We start from the raw sequence: 18,965 nt of genomic DNA, 5'->3' as shown, positions 1-18,965 counted from the left end.
TTAAATGTTGTTTCACCAGTTCTCATGAATCTGAGAGAATCCATCAAAACATAAGTCCAGTCAAAGAAATTGTAATTTGGGAGAACCAACTGTAATACTTGAAAATCCAACTTTTCATTATACTGACACGCAAAATTAAAAATAGCAAAAATGTTAAATTTCTTCTTTGAGTGAAATGTATTCTGCTGTGCTGCTAATAATCATTACCTAGAAAAGTAAATGAAAATTTGACACCCTCATATTTGTCATATGTTCAAAAGCTAATCAGCATCTGCTGAATGCTTCAGCATAAAGAATGACACATACTCAAAATTAACATCCATACACCCAGACATGTTTTCAAGTAACAATCCATGGGCTAAACCAAAAGGACACGTTCATCTGGATCAGTCTGTACTAACTTTCTTGTGACAGTCAACAGGAGATGCAGACAGGAGCCAGGACCTCAATCCCACTCCAGCTTAGCCCAATACGGCATTACTTTACCATTCCTTCTCTGGCTGCTGGTCCATGACTTATAAATTGTTAAGAATCTTGATCTAGGTGTTGCTGGCTCTGGCCTATCAACACTCTTGAGAATATGTACCAAAAATACCCACTCCCCTCTGTATTACATTTGACCAGAAATCCAATTCCCTCCCAGAATTTGACACCAAAATACAGCCCCAAAATTGTAACACTATGTCTCTTGCAGAAACCATGGACATTTGATAAAAACACCATTATCTTGCCATAATAAATGATTAACACGCAGATGTCATAAGGGATGCCACCCTATACATTTGCTATAAGTGGTTTCTGGACCTTGCCCCAGAAGCTAAACTAAAATTCAGAATCTTTTTCCAGGCACTCTGATTTCTATCATTTTAATGACAGAAATCATAAAATTTCTGTGATTTTCTATCATTTATACAATTCACAAAATGACAGTGTAATAAAGTCCTCCAAAATGTGACAGGAAGAACTGTGATAATTGTTTCACTTCGGATTATACTTAAAAGAAATGTTTGTTAAGGCAAATTTCTAGAAGAAAACTCCCCACAAACAGCATAAGATTTCTGGAGAAGATACACCCTGGCAGATGTGCAGTTCTTGTAAGAAATGTGATGCTCCTCTCAAAGCTGCTTAAACTTGATTTTATTTCAGGTCTGCAACTAAATTTTTTTTGTAAATAGATTTAGGCTGTCAATTTCCAGGCATGCTGTGCCATCAGCATGTAGAGACTGCTGTGACAAACGTGGAGGCTGCAGCAGCAAATTTTATTATAAACTGGTAATTGAATTGAACAGGTTTACATTTGAATAGATTTACTGCAGCATGATCTCTGACATGCTGCACGGGACTGAAATCCTTGTCTGTACATAAAGAAATTTTTAAGATACAGCAAGAATTATTTCAGCTTATTTTAAGTCCATGTTAATCAATAAATTTATACCACTTTACATATGAAAGAAGCCAGTATATCATCTTTCTTCATACTGTACATAAAGGACAGCCAAAAAGTCATCCCCAGACCTTCTCATAGGTAAAAACAACAACACTCATCTCCAAAACTACCTTCCAACAAGAACACTAGGAAAAACCCTCTTTGTTACAAGTACAGTCCTACAAATGTATGGTTTCAAAAGTAAAAGTGGCCACTAAAGGGGGAAAGAAAATAAAATGCCCTTATAGGTTCTTGTAGGTTGTCCTATTAGGTGGTAGATAAGCAACACCTGAAAAGCTAAACTAATTCTCCCCTAAATTAAAAGGCTCAGTAATTAAAAATAAGTAGAAATCTTACTGTGTTTTGACAGAAAAACCGCACATAACATGCATGGAAGAACTAAGATGTGCCCAAGAGTGAGGCTAACAAAGAAACCTTCTTTTCAAAGCAACTAGTCATTTTGTCATTGTAGAACATTCAGAAAAAGATATGTACTTTAATAGCAGAAAATTTATGAAATTCTGATTAATAAAACTTGTGGGATTAATTTGAATTCACGGACAAAGAACATTCATAAGAAAAAATCTGACTCACAACATACATCTGGATTGTCTAACTAAATTATCTCAGTTAACAAAATTGTATGCAGAAACACAGTAAATGTGTGCACAATTTTGGTAACTGAGATAATTACTCATTTGTAGAAGAGACACTTAACTTCCTCATGCAGCCCCAGAAGCTGCACACAGCCTAGACTTTTCAATATATATGTTAATGGATTTGCAGTGGTGCCCTCAAAATTTAAAAGAAAAGGACTATATCAATTTACCTGCATGTACTCTTGATAGCACTGTTTCGTTTCCAAACAAGTTGCCCAATATATCTGTATATTAGGTTATTAGTGATATGGGGTCTTAACTTACTAAAAAAAGATGTTAAGAAGCACAGTCCCTTTCAAAAGGTGCCATACCCAGTCATCTCTTTCTTCCTACAGTTTATCTAAGCATCCTAATTTCACTTTTAAGTAACTGCTCCTAGTGGTCAGTTATACGAGGATTTTGGCAAGTAAGAATTCTCCCATCACCACTGGAAGAGAGGGTCAAATCCTGCAGTTCTTACTGAGGCAAAATCTCCATTGAATCTGACAGGAGTTTTGCTCAAGTAAGACTAAGGACAGCAGGATTTGGCTCACAGGATCATAGCATCTGCCAAAGCAGTTGCACAGAACAAGGTTTATTCTTAGTAAGTATAATCCAATAAGAATATGTCTGTAGGTGCGTGATAGACCTAATTTGCTCATCATCTCTCCACTGGTCTATGTTGTTCTTGGATTTTACCCTGATAGCTGTATACTCAAACCTGTTTTAAATTACCATCAAATTATTTGCAAAAATCAGCCAGCTATCAAAGCTGAGTTTTAAGCACTGACAAAGCAAAATTGCATAGAACTATTTTTAAAGTTGTTGCTTAACACAAAGTACTCTCCATTGGATATTAATATTTAGAGAACATTACATTGATTTTATTTCAAATGTTTATCTAGTTCAGAAGTCCATGACATCTTTCTTGGTGGTTACAGTGCTCTATAGTAACAGCATATAAAATACATGCACATAAAAATCTATTTTTGCATATACATTAACAGCAATAAAAGTGCATAATAGGCAACTAAGATTTAAGGAATTGCCTCTTTCAGTAACACACAGGAATCAGGTTCCAGGTGAGACAGCACCGTTTCTTGAAAATATTTTATGTTTACCTGTTATTTAATATCTTCAAAATGTAAATGATGAATTAAAACATTCAGCTCATACTTACAGTGAGGGATAGGGGTTCTCACATGCATTAAGGAAAAAGAGAGAGGGGATGGATTCTCCTCTTCTGCATGCCATTATTTGCTCCAGTGTAGTTACAGTAACTTCAGTACAGATACTTAATATTTATACTTGTTTAATTGAGAAGTAACCTTTTCATTTGTCCTGATATAGTGAAGACTGAGTAAAAACAGGGAAAAGAAGGCACAGTGTGTGTTTTGGTTTTCTGCCAGAACTGGGGCAGACTAACAGTGGATAAGGAATGGAGGAAAGAAATCTTTGAGAATTCTGATGATTATTCTATTAGTTACCTGTTGAAGGAGATTGTCTGCTGAGGTACATTTTGCTGTACTACGTAAGATTAGAAATACTCTGGAGGTGATGAACTCTATGTGGATAAAGCATGATTCGATAGCTGAGAAGCAGACTATCAAAAAGAGCAAGTATACATGAAAATTGCCTTCACAACAACTGATTAGAGCACTCACCAGTCTCTCTTCTTTCCTGATTGCCCTACAGTTGTTGCATATGTTTGCAGAGAGATACACATTGACTTGGTCAGTCTTACCTTCTTTCAGCATGCCAACTTTTAGACACTTCATGAAGCGGCAGGCTTGGCAGGACTTGCGTCTGCGCTTTGTGATTTCACATTCATTCGTTGCTGGGCAGCTGTATTCTATGTTACCTGCAACAGAAAGTACAGGAAAAGAAGTGTTCAGAGGCACTGACTAACCAACACAATGGACATACTAAGCACTCGTAAAATTGCTGTTGTGTTTCATTTTGGAATATATCAAGAGCAAACAGTGCTTCAGAAAGGAAACACCTTGCAAGTAAAAATGAACAGCTGAGTTAAAAGATGAGGTTTTTTTCCTTTTTTTTTTTTAATAATCTAGACATATCTATATGAAAGAAATATACACAAAACCACAATTAATGTGGGTCTGTGTCTGACTCCATACATGGTCCCTAGCAAAATCCTTCACCTAGGTTATTCCTCATGGTAGAAGGAAGAAATTTCATCATTTACTTTCTGTACCAAGTCACGTGCCTAGCTCCTAGTCTGAACACTCTTCATTTTCCTTTTTTGCCAACTTCATTAGCCTTTCTTTGCTTAGAATACATAAAGAGGACTGCCATGCTTTACTGTACAATCAACTGTAACAGGTACTACAGAGTTTCACCCTACTACTTCCTCTACAGCAGGCACAGTGTATCAGGCAGGGCTCGCCAGCATTGCTACCACCACATCTAGCATTTCTACAGCTGCCAGGTCACATCTCTCCTCCAAGACATCGCCCCTTCCCTCTATACTTTAGACCAAGTTTTTGTACTGAGAAGCATCAGGAACAGGATCATTCTTGCCAAGCTGTCAGAATAACAAAAACTGGAAGAGATGCTTGCCTCTGTGTCTCCCTCTCCCGGCTCTCCTTAAGGCCTAAAACAAGCTAGATCCTTAAATGTGAGCCCTCCTGGGCAAAACAGTCTCTTTATTTTTTTTCCCTTGTGGTTACTGCTTAGTACATACTTCACCCCAAAAATAAGAAAATAAAAGCCTGTAAATGAATTAGTAAAATATATATGACTAATTTTCTTTATGTTTTTTTAACTCACATCTTTGAGTATATAAGTCCAAATGGGAGAACATCTGTTCTCTTTTGCCCTAGTACCACTGCACTTTTCACAAAACAGCTTAGTTCAGCTTACTCATCTGCCCAGCCATGCATCCTATTGCCCATGACTACATTCAGTATGACAGACCTTGCAGCAGTCAGAAGTTTCACCAGGAAACTGACTTTTGAATAAAGTATCTTCCCCATCAGGCTGTCACATCTTGCTTTAAAGGTATTTCTTTATTTTCTAACCCTTTCCCCCTGTGATTAAGTGCATTAGTATCTTAATGAAAATGCATTCTGTTTATTGCCCTCTTGGGAAGCAAGAGGTCATCACACCAAATGCATAAATTGTCATCAGAGACAGTCCGAGCATAATTGCAATTTTGCTGCTCCATGTTTGCTGCACTCAGGGTCCATCAAAGTCCCCTGAAACATGTGCAGGTTCTAATAATTAGCATAGAGTCTGCCTGGGACCACAGCATTGATGAAATATTTCAGAGTTAATCACACTTTGTAAACACTGATTTATATTGACTACCTTTCTCCAGACTGATGTCTCCTCATTAAATATCACATTAGTGGATTGCAGGATTGCACAAAGACTCAAATGCTCAGCAACTGCTAATTCAACAGGAAGTAATACTTAAACCACTTACATCTATTGAAAATTGGTTAAGTATTTATGATAAAGGAGTTCTGCATGGTGCAATGTGTATTCTGCCAACACAGCCAGCATACTTGGCAGAACCTTTTCAGGCCTTTGTAGGCTTTCTTCCTCCTGGACATTGCTGCATGAGTGGATTAGCAATGTTGGTGAGTAAAACAGATCTTGGTATGTCTGAATGCTAATAGATCTTGTTGACAAAACTCAAACCAGTTTAGTCCTCTTCCCCTTCCTTAGCTCCTATGAAGAAAGCATTCAAGAAACTAAAGGATACAGTGGCTAGGGAATTCAGCTTAACAGTTCCGGCAAAACTTTCTGGTCCACATCAGGAAAGTCTGAAAATAACACTTTCGGAATAATACATAGAAACTTAAAAAACTTAGGGGCAAACTTAAAAAAAGATTCACATTATCCTCTCACTCCAGTGAAGTATTCTTAGTAAGGCACAACCACTACATAGGAAGACCTTCAAAGCCTTTCACAAATTGTACCTAATTAACTTCATCATATTATAGTAATACATGTATTACCATCTCTCCTTAAAAAAAAAAAAAAAAAAAAAGAAACAGGGAATCAGAAATGCTTTGCACAAGATCAAAGATATCTTTACACAAGGTCAGAAATGATCTTGATGAAAAGCAAGATCGAAATTACAACACAGAACTTCAAGCACCAACGCTCTGTACCAAGGCAGGCGGAGCACTCCCATGTAGCAGGAGCCCTTGTAAAAAGGCACAAAGGTACAGATGTTGACAACAAAAAGTAGCCTTCAGAACGAGAAAAACATTGCTCATATGCTTAAGCAGACACTTCTAATCCACACCCTGACATTTCACATTTGCACAAACAGCGCAACAGTCTAGCATGCAGCACATTATGCACAATGTAAATTATTTTTCCTGTAAATTCTTGCTACCTAAAGAATGCTAAGAGGAGCTATTATTCTAGTCACTTAAAATTCCAGTACTTTAGCTTAGAAGGGGAATCTCCTTTCAATTTAGGCTGCTTTGCTTTAATGAATTGTATTTTACAGCAGATGTTCAATCTTCTTTTTTGATGTTGGAAAATAAACTTCGAAGATGTTGCAAAGAATTTCTCCAATTATCTCATCAGTAGAGTTATAGTAGTGGCAGTAAAGATCCACGTCTCACCAATGGCCATAGCTGGTTCCCCTAAAGTGTTTCAGCATTTTAGAATATGGCTAGACCACAGCAAGAGGTCAAGGAACTAACATTTCTTCACCACTTCACATATAAATGCAGTGGATATGTATCTAGATATATATCATACTCAAAATGTGTTTTACCTACCACTCTTAGTATGAGTGGATATATTTTTGGCAAAAAACTGAATTTACCTCACATTTCAGGTCATTAGAGCTCTCATAATTTCTCATTTACTTCTATACATGAATTTCATAGGTACACTATATCCGTCCAAGATACTCAGATCTGCATTTTATTTCAATAATGAAGATCCAGAAGGAAGCTCTACCATTTACTTGCTTACTTCAGGATGCTAGAGGCTGAAACTGAGCAGCCAGAAAAAGTTTGCCCAGTCTTGTCAACAGCTGGAGAGGTAGCTGTGTTATACAGTGAACAAAATCAACATGGCAGCTCTGGGTCTATAAACTGGGCTGACAAGAACGATTGAGCAATTTATAATATCTTCTGGCTGGTTTTCAGAAAGAACTGGGCTCTGATTACTTATTTCAGACTCCTTTGTACAATTAGTTTGCTGGCAATATAATTTTCTCACTTACTCCTTAATAGAATCGTGCAGCTAGCTGGCTGATAGAATAACAGCGTATATGTAAAACTCCTGCCTGAAGTGCCAGGGGATAATTTGTATATTCCTTTCAGTAGCGTAACGGACTTTTACAGTTTGGCAGTTAAAGGGCTGAGTAATGTAAATTAGCATGAGTTTGAAAATAAAAATATATGTCAAATTTTCACTCCCCAAAAACACTGCCCTGTGCTAGAATAATACAATAGGATTTATGCCAGCCTGAGTCCCTTTTCTCTCCTCATGCACTGAGGAATGTTTATTTAAAATTAGTTCCTTTTTCTACTAATTTATTAAATTTTATTATCTCAGCCAAAAGATGAGAAAATACTTCTAACACTGTGCCTATCAAAAGCAACTGACTCACTAAAAACATAATGCCGTTTGATCCTGAGAGAGCAGGTGAACTGCTAAAACTTATGCTGTATAACCAGCTCTCTGGTTTTAGATGCTTCAGACCGTCACATCTTTACAAACAGCTCAGGGATAAGTGGGCCAAGGTACCATTTTTTTTACCCCACAGATGAGGTTTGGATGTTACCAGAAGGAGATGTGGAGACGCAGTACAATTTTAATGGTCCAGGGACTTAATTCTATGGCTTTACAAGACAGGCAACTGACTGGACTTAGCCAAGATTCTCAAAACCATTTTGGCCATTTCTTGCCCAGAACTGACAGGGACACCAAAGGTAACAAAAGAAGAGAAGAGAGAACCACGACGAAGAAGTCAGTGAAAGCACCAGGCCTCATGCCTTGGCTTAAGTTATTGTCATCAACGGTTACAACTTTAAAACCTCATAGATCCCGAGAATGAGAAGCTGGTTCTAGAAACAGGCTGCAGTCTGTGGGACAGGCTGAAACAGGGGTCTCTCTTCCAGCAACACTGACAAAAAAAGCCACAGACAGCAAGTCTTAGCAGAAACTTTATTTTCCTTTTCATACTGCAATATTCAACATTATAACACTAAAGATGTAAAAGGATTGCTAAAAGCTATTGGAATATGCTCAGAAAATCTTTGGACAAGTAGAAGATACGAGGAAGACTGAGATACAAGGTGAAAATGTGTTTGGAAAGAGTAGCCATGACCAACTTAAAAAAGCAGGAGGAATACTGAAGATATCAGTATTGAAACTTCTACTGCATGGGAATGTAGGTTCAGAAGAAAACAAAAAGAAGGAAAAGTCAAACCAAGCAACAATCCTTCAATGTAATAATTTCATGCTATAATCAGCTCACAAAACCTCATTGTAATGTCTCTTTATTTCTATTTAATAATGTTCCATTTTCCTCCCAAACTTTCTCTTTGACCTCCTGTAACCTAATACCTTTTTTCCAAAAACCTGTATTTAAAAAACAAGTGTTCTCATTAATCTTCATAGAGACTACTGCATCACTGGATTTAAGTCCTTCCACAGTGAGGTTTACCCCAGCTACCACCTTTGTGCTCTCTTTTTCTGGGTGACAGACCCAAAGAAACACATCTGCTTGTCTGTGGGCTTATACACATGAAAACTCTGAAAATGAAAAGTAGCCAGGATTACAGCCATGGGTCTTCCGGGATTTAATAAAAGAGAAGTCTTAGAAAGAGAGACACGAGAGAATCTAAGCCAACAGACAGTGAATTACAGTATGTTAGGTCACACCTTGATACTTAATCCATCCAGAACAGAAAAGAATAGTTCCTGAGAAACTGTGAAGAAGGTGCTCTTGGAAATAAAGAGCACCATGCTAACTTATGAAAAGAAGGATAGAGAAAAAGTCCCAGATGGACTTAAAAATCTATTTGATGTTTACAGGTCTTAGTGAAGCTGAACTGAGGAAAGTAAAAGTATTTTTTCTCAGGTTACAGTTTCAGTTCTTCCAGACTCTGCTCCCTACTTTGCCGACAAAACTCAGCTGAATTTAAGTATGAGTAAATATTTTCACATGTAAAAGTACTCATTTATCGATAAGGTTTCAGAAATGGGGTCAGGTTGAAATGAGGTTGAATTTGAACCTAACTGAATCCAGTTTTTGCTGACAAATCCTCAGATCGACTCAAGTGATACTGTAGATAGGTCTATGAATTACAGATTATTAAGCTTAAAGTTGACTGTATTCACAATTTTTTCACTCAGATGACTTCATAAACAATACTGTACACAAAGAGTTACAGAACATTTAAAAATTTGGTTCCTAAATGTCTTTTTTCTCCTAAATATTTTTTAAGATGACAGGACCATGTATGGAGGATTATGCTTAATCTCTGTTGCTTATGTTGCCTTTTCTGTTACAATAAAAACCTTGGGAGGAGCATCTAGTTTTTAAATAACTCTACAGCACAATACAGTATTTGTCAGAGGGACACAGCCAGCTGAAAAGTACATTTTAAGTTAAATCACTGTGTTGAGTTGCTTTGAAGAAATCAGTATACTGTGTTACTGAACTATAATATACTTAGAACTTGTAAAATATTTTTTTTATTTTCTTTTATTCCTACAAAGCAATATGGTGATTTAAAGAAAAAATGTAAAAGTGATGCTGGTTGGTCTGACTGCAGGACATTTTTGCATCAGTCTCTAACTTTAGGTAAAGAGTTTCAAGCATCATAAAAAAACCCCACTATAATTTTCAGTAAGGGGCTGGTATTAGGGCATGCTGAACATATAAGGGCCTAACTAACTTTGATTCCAACTGGAGTCAACTTCTTTATTTTCAATAGAAACAAAAGGCATTTAGGTCACCTTAAGAGAGAATCAACACTTTAAAGACACAGAGGGAATTGATCCCCTGCCACCTGGGTGACACTGAAGAGCTGTTCAAGTCAGAAAGTCTGAACCATATACATTTGGTCCCTACTTGTATTTTATCTGGATCAATTTTGATAAATTCTATCAAGGCAGCATGGAAGATTGTCATTGTTTGTTTATGAGCACACAGAACATCTCGGTCTGTAATGCTGTAAACCAAATGACTTTCACAGCAGTAAAAAAAGGTCATTAAAAAAGTTATAGAAACATTAAAATAAATCACTTGCTAGCTGAGACTTCACCTGCCTCTAGTTTCAAACTAGGGCTTTGTAAGTGGGCTGTAGGCTTTCAGAGATGTTTATAACATATAGAGATCCACGCCTAATTATAATGGCATTGATACGTGCTACTGTAATACCAGCAGTATTTGTAAATCACATCTCTTTCTCAGTATTTCTGATGGGTTCAAAATAGCCATGCACTAATCAGGATGCTTGTTCTTATTCCCAGAAAATCTCAATGCTTCGTACAATTTTCAAGGTTGTAAGGAAAGCAGAGATAGCAAAAAAGGACAGAACAATCTTTAAACTTCTCTCTAGTTCTCAGATTTCAGGGTGTTTATATTTTATTGTCTCATCTTGCTTGGTTGCTGTAGCTATGCAATGACATTATGACAGGATTAAAAGATGTGTTGGAAGGAATTAAAAATACTCACTTGCTAGTTTGGTTGGCCCACAGGCACAGAGAAATCAGAGGAAAAGGGAAGATATCTATCACTGCTTGCTTAAAATATTCTTTGAAAGAATTGCTGATGCACAGACTCTCACTTATATAAGGAAGGTGAATGATTTAATCAGGTAATGATGGATTCAGGTGACATTTAGTGTTAGGTTCCCTGGAGGGCTGCCATCTTTACACCAGAGCCAAGGTCCATAGGCTAGTGCACCAAGATGTAAGCCTCCACCCTACCCTCTATAAAACAACAATAATCTTAGCTACCAGCAAAGATGCTGAAAAGCCATAAAATCTTGCTTAATTTGCTTTCATTTCCTCAACAAAAATGTATTAGAGAAGTCAGCTTTCAGAGATGCAAAACACCCTTTGGAAGCCACTTTGGTCACGTGCAACTTCGAATCAAACTTTATGTTGCCTTATCTGAATGTACATAGCTAGTTCTAACTTTCCTGATTAAAACTTCCTGATTTTAAAAAAAAAAAAATAGTGTTCGTACATTTACAGATCAAACTGGCTCAGCAATGGGTCAACACTTAAAGAGGGTTGACAGACCTGAACACTAGAGGGATTAAAAACAACTCTGAGTAACCAAAAAGGTGAAAAACGTACAAAGCACTTTGGGCAGGCTTTGAAGGCAACAGTGACATCACTGCAGAACTGTAGAGCTGAAGGCTCTTAGCTGAGCAGCAAAAAATGAGAAAGCACGCTTGGTCTAGTTCACGTAATAACCAAAAAGACAACAGTATCTCAAGGATAGAATATTTCTTGTTTGTGTTAGGAGGCATGGACAGGCGGCAACTCTCAGGGATGAAGCTCTTAAACAAAATGGTAAAGATATGATTGCAGTGCTTCTTATGACCTATAGCTTTAATCACCCTGGGTATAAAAAGAAGATTGCTGCCTCAATACTGTTCATCCAACAGTTTTTCCTTAAAAAATAAACATATGAAAAAAAAAACAAACAGACTCCAAAGGACTACTGATTGCAAAATATTTGAGCTTTTGTGAGGGAAATTCAAACACCATGCAAGGAAATAATATGAGACTTTTGTGACAAGCCTTCTGAAGAAGGCAACATATCAGTACATAGGCTTTACACACTGTCTCTTCATGCTAGTTTAAAGAGTCCAAAGACAACTGTCCTGATGACTTGGAAAGAGGGAGGAAGAAAGCTTTCTAGATGTGGGTCATTATTTTAGAGAAAAAAATGCTAAAATAAAACAGCATAATAAACTGTCTTTGAATCTGTAAGTCCTATCATCCTTCTACTGAAAGCAAGAATATCATTTCAATCCACTTGCTGAAATGTTTAAGTTACAGGCACTGAGTAATTACATATTATTAATGCAAAATGTGTACTTACTAGCCTTTATGATAACTGAGCAAATAAAAATTATGAGAAATATATTTACACTAAACATTCACTACAAAATATCTAGTAAGTACAAGACCTCTGTGCTGAACACAAGACTTGGCACCCAGCTGACAACTGAAAATTCTTTTTTTCCTCTCTTCTTTTAATGAAAGCTTGGAGTTTTCAAGATAATACAGTGCACAGCAAAAACTGTGAAGAGACCCTAAAAATCAATGGACCTGTAACTATTTTTAGATGTTGCTATTTTCTGCTATTCCTGATGTTAAGCCAATTTTGGGGAGATTTGGCTGTGTGTGTATTTCTGTGAGACATTTGCAATCAGCCACCATGTAAATTACCCCAGAAGCAAACTGAGAGCTGCAGCTCAGTGAGTATTAGCCTGAGCAGAGAGAACATCCAGTTCCCCCATCCCTAACATGTCACAAATGGGGCAGAACATCACTGGATTCTACTGTGACCTAAGAAGACACTGATTTTGTATATTGAGCTCTTTTTTGGTGGGTTTTGTTCTGTTTATTTTTGTTATTTTTTAGCCAGGCAGTTTCTTGTTTCTAATTTTTTATAATATTATTGATTTTTATCATAATTATGCATTCTTTGCCACAAATCCAAATGTATTTTGTGCTATGATAAAAATATCTATGTTCAAAAAAGACAGAATTACTCCTTCTAATTCAAAACAGTTAATTTAATTTCTTAATTTTTAACAAAATTAGCAGGGAATCCAAGTGGCAGGAAGAAGAAGAGGATAAATCATAATCCAGGAAGGGATGTTTTTTAGATTAAACTGCTGAATCTGAAGGGGAATGATAACCTCCATTACCCTTAAAAACAGGTGTATACTCTACATTAGAGTGATACTTGCCTTGTGTAGGGGCTACCAGGTATCCTGTGATACACTTCACTTCTGCCTCATGTAAAAGATGCTGGTGGTGTACAGATACTGTGCTGGTCCCCTGAGCAGCTGCCTGTGGCCTTCACCTACTGGTATTTCAAGAGACTCCTTTGAAATGGAAAGAATGGAAAGACTCCCATTGACTCAGTGGAAAGGACACTGGGCCTTTCGTGAACACAAGATGTGCTTCACAATCTCACTTTATCAGCTCAGCCTTCCTCCCACTGAAGTCAGAGCAGGTGTGCCCATGACGTCAACGGGAGCAGCAATTAGGATCAACAAGTCTGAGCTAACTTAGTAAACTGATGAATGATCAACAAGCAAGGTTTAGGAAGTCAGAAGTTCTTTTTCACTGCATCTATAATTAAGTACCCATCACAGTTACGCTATTAGCATTTAAAGTAAGCAATTTTTTGAGCCGAGATATATTATCCTTACATATGCAGTTACAGTATTTTACTTTTCAGGTAGTCTGGTTTTCTATTTTGTATTTGTTTTTTTCTGTTTTCCTGTTTTCTTATTTGCAGTTATGCAGCAATCAACTTAAAAACAAGTAGAGAAAGAAAGGAAGTGAAATGGGGTACAGAGGAAGTGAAATGGGGCACAGGGAAGAACAACCTCCAGAACGCTGGGACTAAATTTTATCAATTAGATCAAAAAACCCTCAGGAGAATTACTCTTCAGCAAATCTAAAGGTAGAATTTGCCCATTCAAAACATGAAGAAGCACCTTTCTCTTTTTTTGTCACTTACCACAATTCATGGTTTGATTCACCAAAATAAGTAGCTTCCATTATTTTGGATGGCATCTGAAAATTCTCAGCAGTTGTGCCAGGTTAGTCAGCATCACAAGTGAAGATGCTGCCATGACATTATGATGGTAACATACTTCCTATTCTTAGTTTCTTCATTACTGTTTTTCCATTCGATGCCTGTTTTTGCCTTACTGCATTATTTTTTTTGTCTTCACAGCACTGTCACCTGCTGATGCAGCTACTGCTCTAACTGTACTGAGATGTTTTGCACAGCTGCCAGTTCTAACTTGAGCTGCATGGCCAAGTCCAGGTTGCTAATCTGGAGAATGACGTCCCTGTCTTGTGCTTCCATGCCCAGAAACTTGCTGTCTGTGGTGTGGTGTAAAATTGCTGCCAGAAGTCAACACTTCAATCAGTTAACGTTTCTGTGGCATTTTTCTTCATACTCACAATACAACTAAAATAATCATGCATCAATTTGGTCCTGTAGGACAGCTATTACACAGCAATTAAATACCATTTATAAAAACAGAGTTGCTGGTTGAAATCGGTGCTTGAAGTTTAGCAACCACAAAATACAAATTGCTTCAGTGGAAACATTTTTCTGAAAATGTTCTTGAAGGTCAAGTGAAATCACCTACCTCATTTTTTTTTTTTACCTTTTCCAAAACAGACATCTGAAACGAGCACACTGTTTCTACATGTGTGATCATTTTACATATGAACCCAGGCCACCACTATCAACCTTCACAGGTATCTTTGTTTACTGCTTGCAAACAGTGTAACATTCTGCTCCATCAGAACAACTAAAGTCTAATGTTTCTTTTCAGTGGTTACATGGCGGTGGTAAAATGGGTACTTCATGCTAGTAGAAAGCACAAATCCCTCCACCAGTAAAATGGATGAAAGAAGAACAAGATGGCCATTGCCTCAGCACTGGATAAATTAAAATAACATTCATTATTTTCCCTTATTAATTTTACACTAAATATAGAAGTACTATGTTTAAAAAATCTTGGCCAAATATTTGAAATTTTGGTTCATGTGAAATTATAAACTAAATCTCACTTTATGTTCATTTTTAAAAAGAAAAGTGTGTCAATAGATCGTACTGTCTTTCCTGAGAATTCCAGGTGCTTGACATGTATGAAAATCAAGCTGGTTTTATTGAGGAGCTTAAATTTGGACTTAGCAACCTAATTTTAGTCTCTGAAGTCTGAATTTAATTTAATGTGACACTACTTTCCTGTACAGGCCAAGATTGGCCTCATGTTCTTTAAATAAAGCACCTTCAATTTTACTTGAAAGGATGATATCTAAATCAAAGTAGAAGGTTATTTTGTCTCCATAGGTTCTGAAGCCAGTAGAAGCGGTCATGCAAATTATCCCATTCATACTAATTTATGCCAAAATATGTGGCATATTTGTAACAGGTATCAAGAACAGATTAGTACAAAGTACTGAGCAGAGACCAAAAGCTGCCAACTTACTCTCCTTAGAACGTGATCTTACAGTTATTTGTTAAATGCACTGAAGGCCACTGTATATAATGGGTGAAAGACCAGTTATTAATACACTGATATGCACAAAGCATTTGTACCAATTTAAAATGCACCAGTGCTTTAACAAAAATAAACTGGATTTATGTAACAATTTAAGTACGGTAGTGGTGTAACTCGGAGCAAAACACAAGCATGATCCCCATGTGTGCCACCAGGTGTGTTCAAGAGGAGTACATAACAACCTTGAGCAAGCATTCTGCTTCCTTCACAACAAGCATTTATGGGAATCCATGACAAACTCAAATCTGAACGTGCACTGGATAGCTCCGGTGATTTTCTATGTTTCAGAATCAAAATAAACATGGCAGGGGTCTTAACATGACAGACAGAACTCCCGAAGAAGCCCAAGGGGGCTTTTTCGTGACCAGTATCTGTAGGACCACACAGTATGAAGAATGAAATGGTACAGTCTGAAGACCTAACAGGATTCAGTCTAAGACTGTACTTTTTCATTTTGAGCAAAAGAAATAAAGTTTAAAGAATAACCAACCTTGAATTGTCCTCTTGAAGAAAGCCTTGCAGGCTTCGCAGGAAGCCACTCCATAGTGGTACCCTGACGCAATGTCACCACACACCAAACACAGTCTTTTGGGCATCGAGTTCAGCATATATTCACACTTGGTCTGTGAATCTTCAGCGATGGTACTGGAGCAGTCATCATACCGTTTCCTGACCGGCCCGTTGCCCCCAAGCCCCGTGGCCGAAGGGTAGAGGGGAGGTGAGTCCAGCCCGTTCTGATGTCCATTCATGGTGGAACTGTAGCTCCCGCTGGCGTCGGAGGAGCCACCGGGGCTGTGGTGGTTGATGCTGTCCGTCAGAGAGGCAGGGCTCGACGGTTCCGTCTTGATGTACGACGAACAGCTAGAATCAATGTGTCGATCTTTGCTTGACATTCTGCAGAGAAGCCTGTAGTGGGGAGAGAGAGAAAGAAGAATCTGTGTATTAAAGACAGTGCTCTTTAAGGCTGCTCTGGAAGGGTTAGGGACTGCACATCATTCATTCATTAGTCAATACTTCTTGTTCTACATGAAGGTAATCAGCATAAGGGCATGACAGAGCTTTGTCAAAGCTCCAGACAGGCAGTAAACAAAAACTTTAAAGAGACCAAATCCATCTGTTGTCCCCTCCACCTGCCCTCTAGGCTACATGTCAACTTCACATCAACTCTAAATTCTGAACTTGTCATCCAGTAAGTCAAAAAATCTTAAAAATCCTATTAAGATGACTTGGCTATTAAATGTCTTCATTTTTCAATCTATACTTTCTTTCTGTAAATTCCATCATTATCAGAAACAAATACTTCCAAGTTTGATCACATAGATGTTCTGCTCTGTAATTAATATTTGTCAAGGCGCTTGACTAAAACACGTATCCATCATCTATTGATCTGATCCCAGAATTGAAGAGCAAGTCTCTTGCAATCTTCTTTTTCCTTTATTAATATTGCTTTATTATAGATACAGCTAAATAGCTGTATCTAGTAACGGAGTAGCACATCAACGAGGAACTCTAACAAATAATTAAGGCTGGACTCCATTTTCACAAAATCTAAGTGAAATGATTCATCAGCTCTGGCTGCAATTACTTTCTAGCCATTATCCTCAGACTAACCAGTAATAACTATGCCACTACCCCATATATCTGCAGCTCTATAGGATCTGACATTTTATGTGGTCCATTTTTGGATTAAAAAAATATATTAGAGGAAATTCTACACAAAATTTTGTCTTTCAGAAGGTGAGATTCTGTCTTCTCAGTTCTCACGTTTTCAGAATTAAGTATCTGAAATAAAACCATACAACATCTGATCCAACAAAACGCTTTCTGCAGGGGGAATAAGGGGAGAAATCTTTTTCTATTTCCAAATCCAAGTGTTTTATTATTTTTAAACACATCTTAAGTTAGGTTGAACAAAGGACAAAAATAATAATTAGAAAGCTCAGAATCAGATATTATCTCCATTTTCTACAGCTGTGATTATGAAACCCCAGTAGCAAATAGCCTATCCAGCATTTTCCTGACAGCACTCTCAGAAGCTGCCAAAGTACAGATGACAGTTATGAGCATTTCTCTAGAAACATTAACTGCAAAAAAGCAATTATCCCATAAGGCCACCCACATGGAGCTATGGATTCATGTTTTCAAAGCAAACATATGAGTCCAGACAATTAGACTGACTTTAACTTTTTAAGTTAATTTTTGAGATCTTGTCTTCACTTTTCCACCTTTTTGTGTTTAAAAATAAAACATTTAAATATATTTCTACTTCAGTATTCGGAATCAAATTCATCAGTGGAAGACAGATATAAATCCAGAGAGCTGGCTTCCTTTCCAATGAGGATAACTGAGATCAAAGCCTTCATTAAAGATATCTGCTTAGGATGAGATTCACCCTAAAATCAGTGCCCATGGATCCTAGTCAGGACCTCTAAATTATCATTTGTACTGTAAAATTCTATTGAAAACAAACAATGTGTGAATTTGGAAAACGGCCAGATTGATGTACAGAAATGTCAACCTCTAAACTTAAAATCAGTGCTTATTTGGGGAGGTGGAAGGAGCAAGCTCTCTGGTGTCAGCAAATAAACCAAGGAAATGGGAAGGTTAAAGCCGTGAAAATATCTTATTACACTGGACCACCTGCTTGTGTTGTCCTTTCCTCAAGAACTGGAGGGGGGGAAATCCCCTTGCCAGCCTGCAGTAGCGTGTGCCTTTTCTTCTGCATCTGCTGCCTTGTAGCCGTCACTGTTAATGAGTGTTGTAATTAATAGATAGCTCTCTCTTGTCTTTCTACTTGCACTCTGGGCTAAGCACTTTTCTCAAGTCAACGTTTGAAAGAAAGGGGGTCGGCACTGACTTACAGCAGCTCTGCGAATTCCTTTTAATTTAGAGCACTTACACCACCACTCCACTTATTACCTTATAATTACTGGACCGCTCTCACATACATTACGATCTTAGACTGGAGTTAGGAGTTATTAGGGTACTAAAACATGGTGTCTCTCTGTCTCTCCTCTTTCTTTGGCACTGAATTTTATACATCTATGATTAAAATTATCAATTAACTTTCACATTTTACTAATTTTTTATGTTATTTTTCTACACATTAACACTAAGATGCTTTTATTGACTAAACAGGTACTTGGTTCTCTTTTCCCCTCCCTTCTGCTGAGACTTCACACATAAAGTCTCAAAATACAGCACTAGGAGTCACTGCCTACAGTCTGTCATAACCGGCAGGTTCTTATGGAAGATCCCACTGCTGGTTTTTTTATCTAATTTGTGCAATAATGAGCTCGAATGTCACCCTTCCCCTTCCAGAAAAACACATTTGCAACTAATTAGCTGTTCAAAGGCACGTTGTTTTAGCCAGTACAAAAGTGGATAACTCCCACTCCAAGCAGTCAGAACCAAAATACAATCTCAGTTCTCCAAGCATTAAAATCTGATCACCAGCACTGCCTATGCTAAAGCCAGTCTGCTGATGCTTCTGAAGTAGCAGTTTCTGGTACTAACCAAGACAGAGCTGCTTTTGGCTCCAGCTTTAACAGTACAGACTGGATTTGGTGCACGTTGGCAAAGCACAAATGCAGTTAAAACATTAACCAT

At 37.5% G+C, this 18,965-nt stretch overlaps 1 protein-coding gene across 41 annotated transcripts in view; it reads right to left on the bottom strand.

The window, feature by feature from the left end:
• Positions 1-18,965, bottom strand: part of ESRRG (estrogen related receptor gamma) — a 397,162-nt gene that overhangs the window by 111,253 nt on the left and 266,944 nt on the right. For all 41 annotated transcript variants that reach the window (XM_064648204.1, XM_064648200.1, XM_064648217.1 and 38 more), the window contains 2 exons: positions 15,847-16,262; positions 3,809-3,925 (listed from right to left, as the gene is read on the bottom strand). In XM_064648204.1, the coding sequence (XP_064504274.1) occupies positions 3,809-3,925; positions 15,847-16,262 (533 nt within the window). The remainder of the gene's footprint in view (positions 1-3,808; positions 3,926-15,846; positions 16,263-18,965) is intronic.

Source organism: Pseudopipra pipra, chromosome 3 (genome assembly GCF_036250125.1).
Source record: "Pseudopipra pipra isolate bDixPip1 chromosome 3, bDixPip1.hap1, whole genome shotgun sequence".
NCBI lineage: Eukaryota > Metazoa > Chordata > Aves > Passeriformes > Pipridae > Pseudopipra > Pseudopipra pipra.
This window is presented reverse-complemented; position numbering and strand designations above follow the sequence as displayed.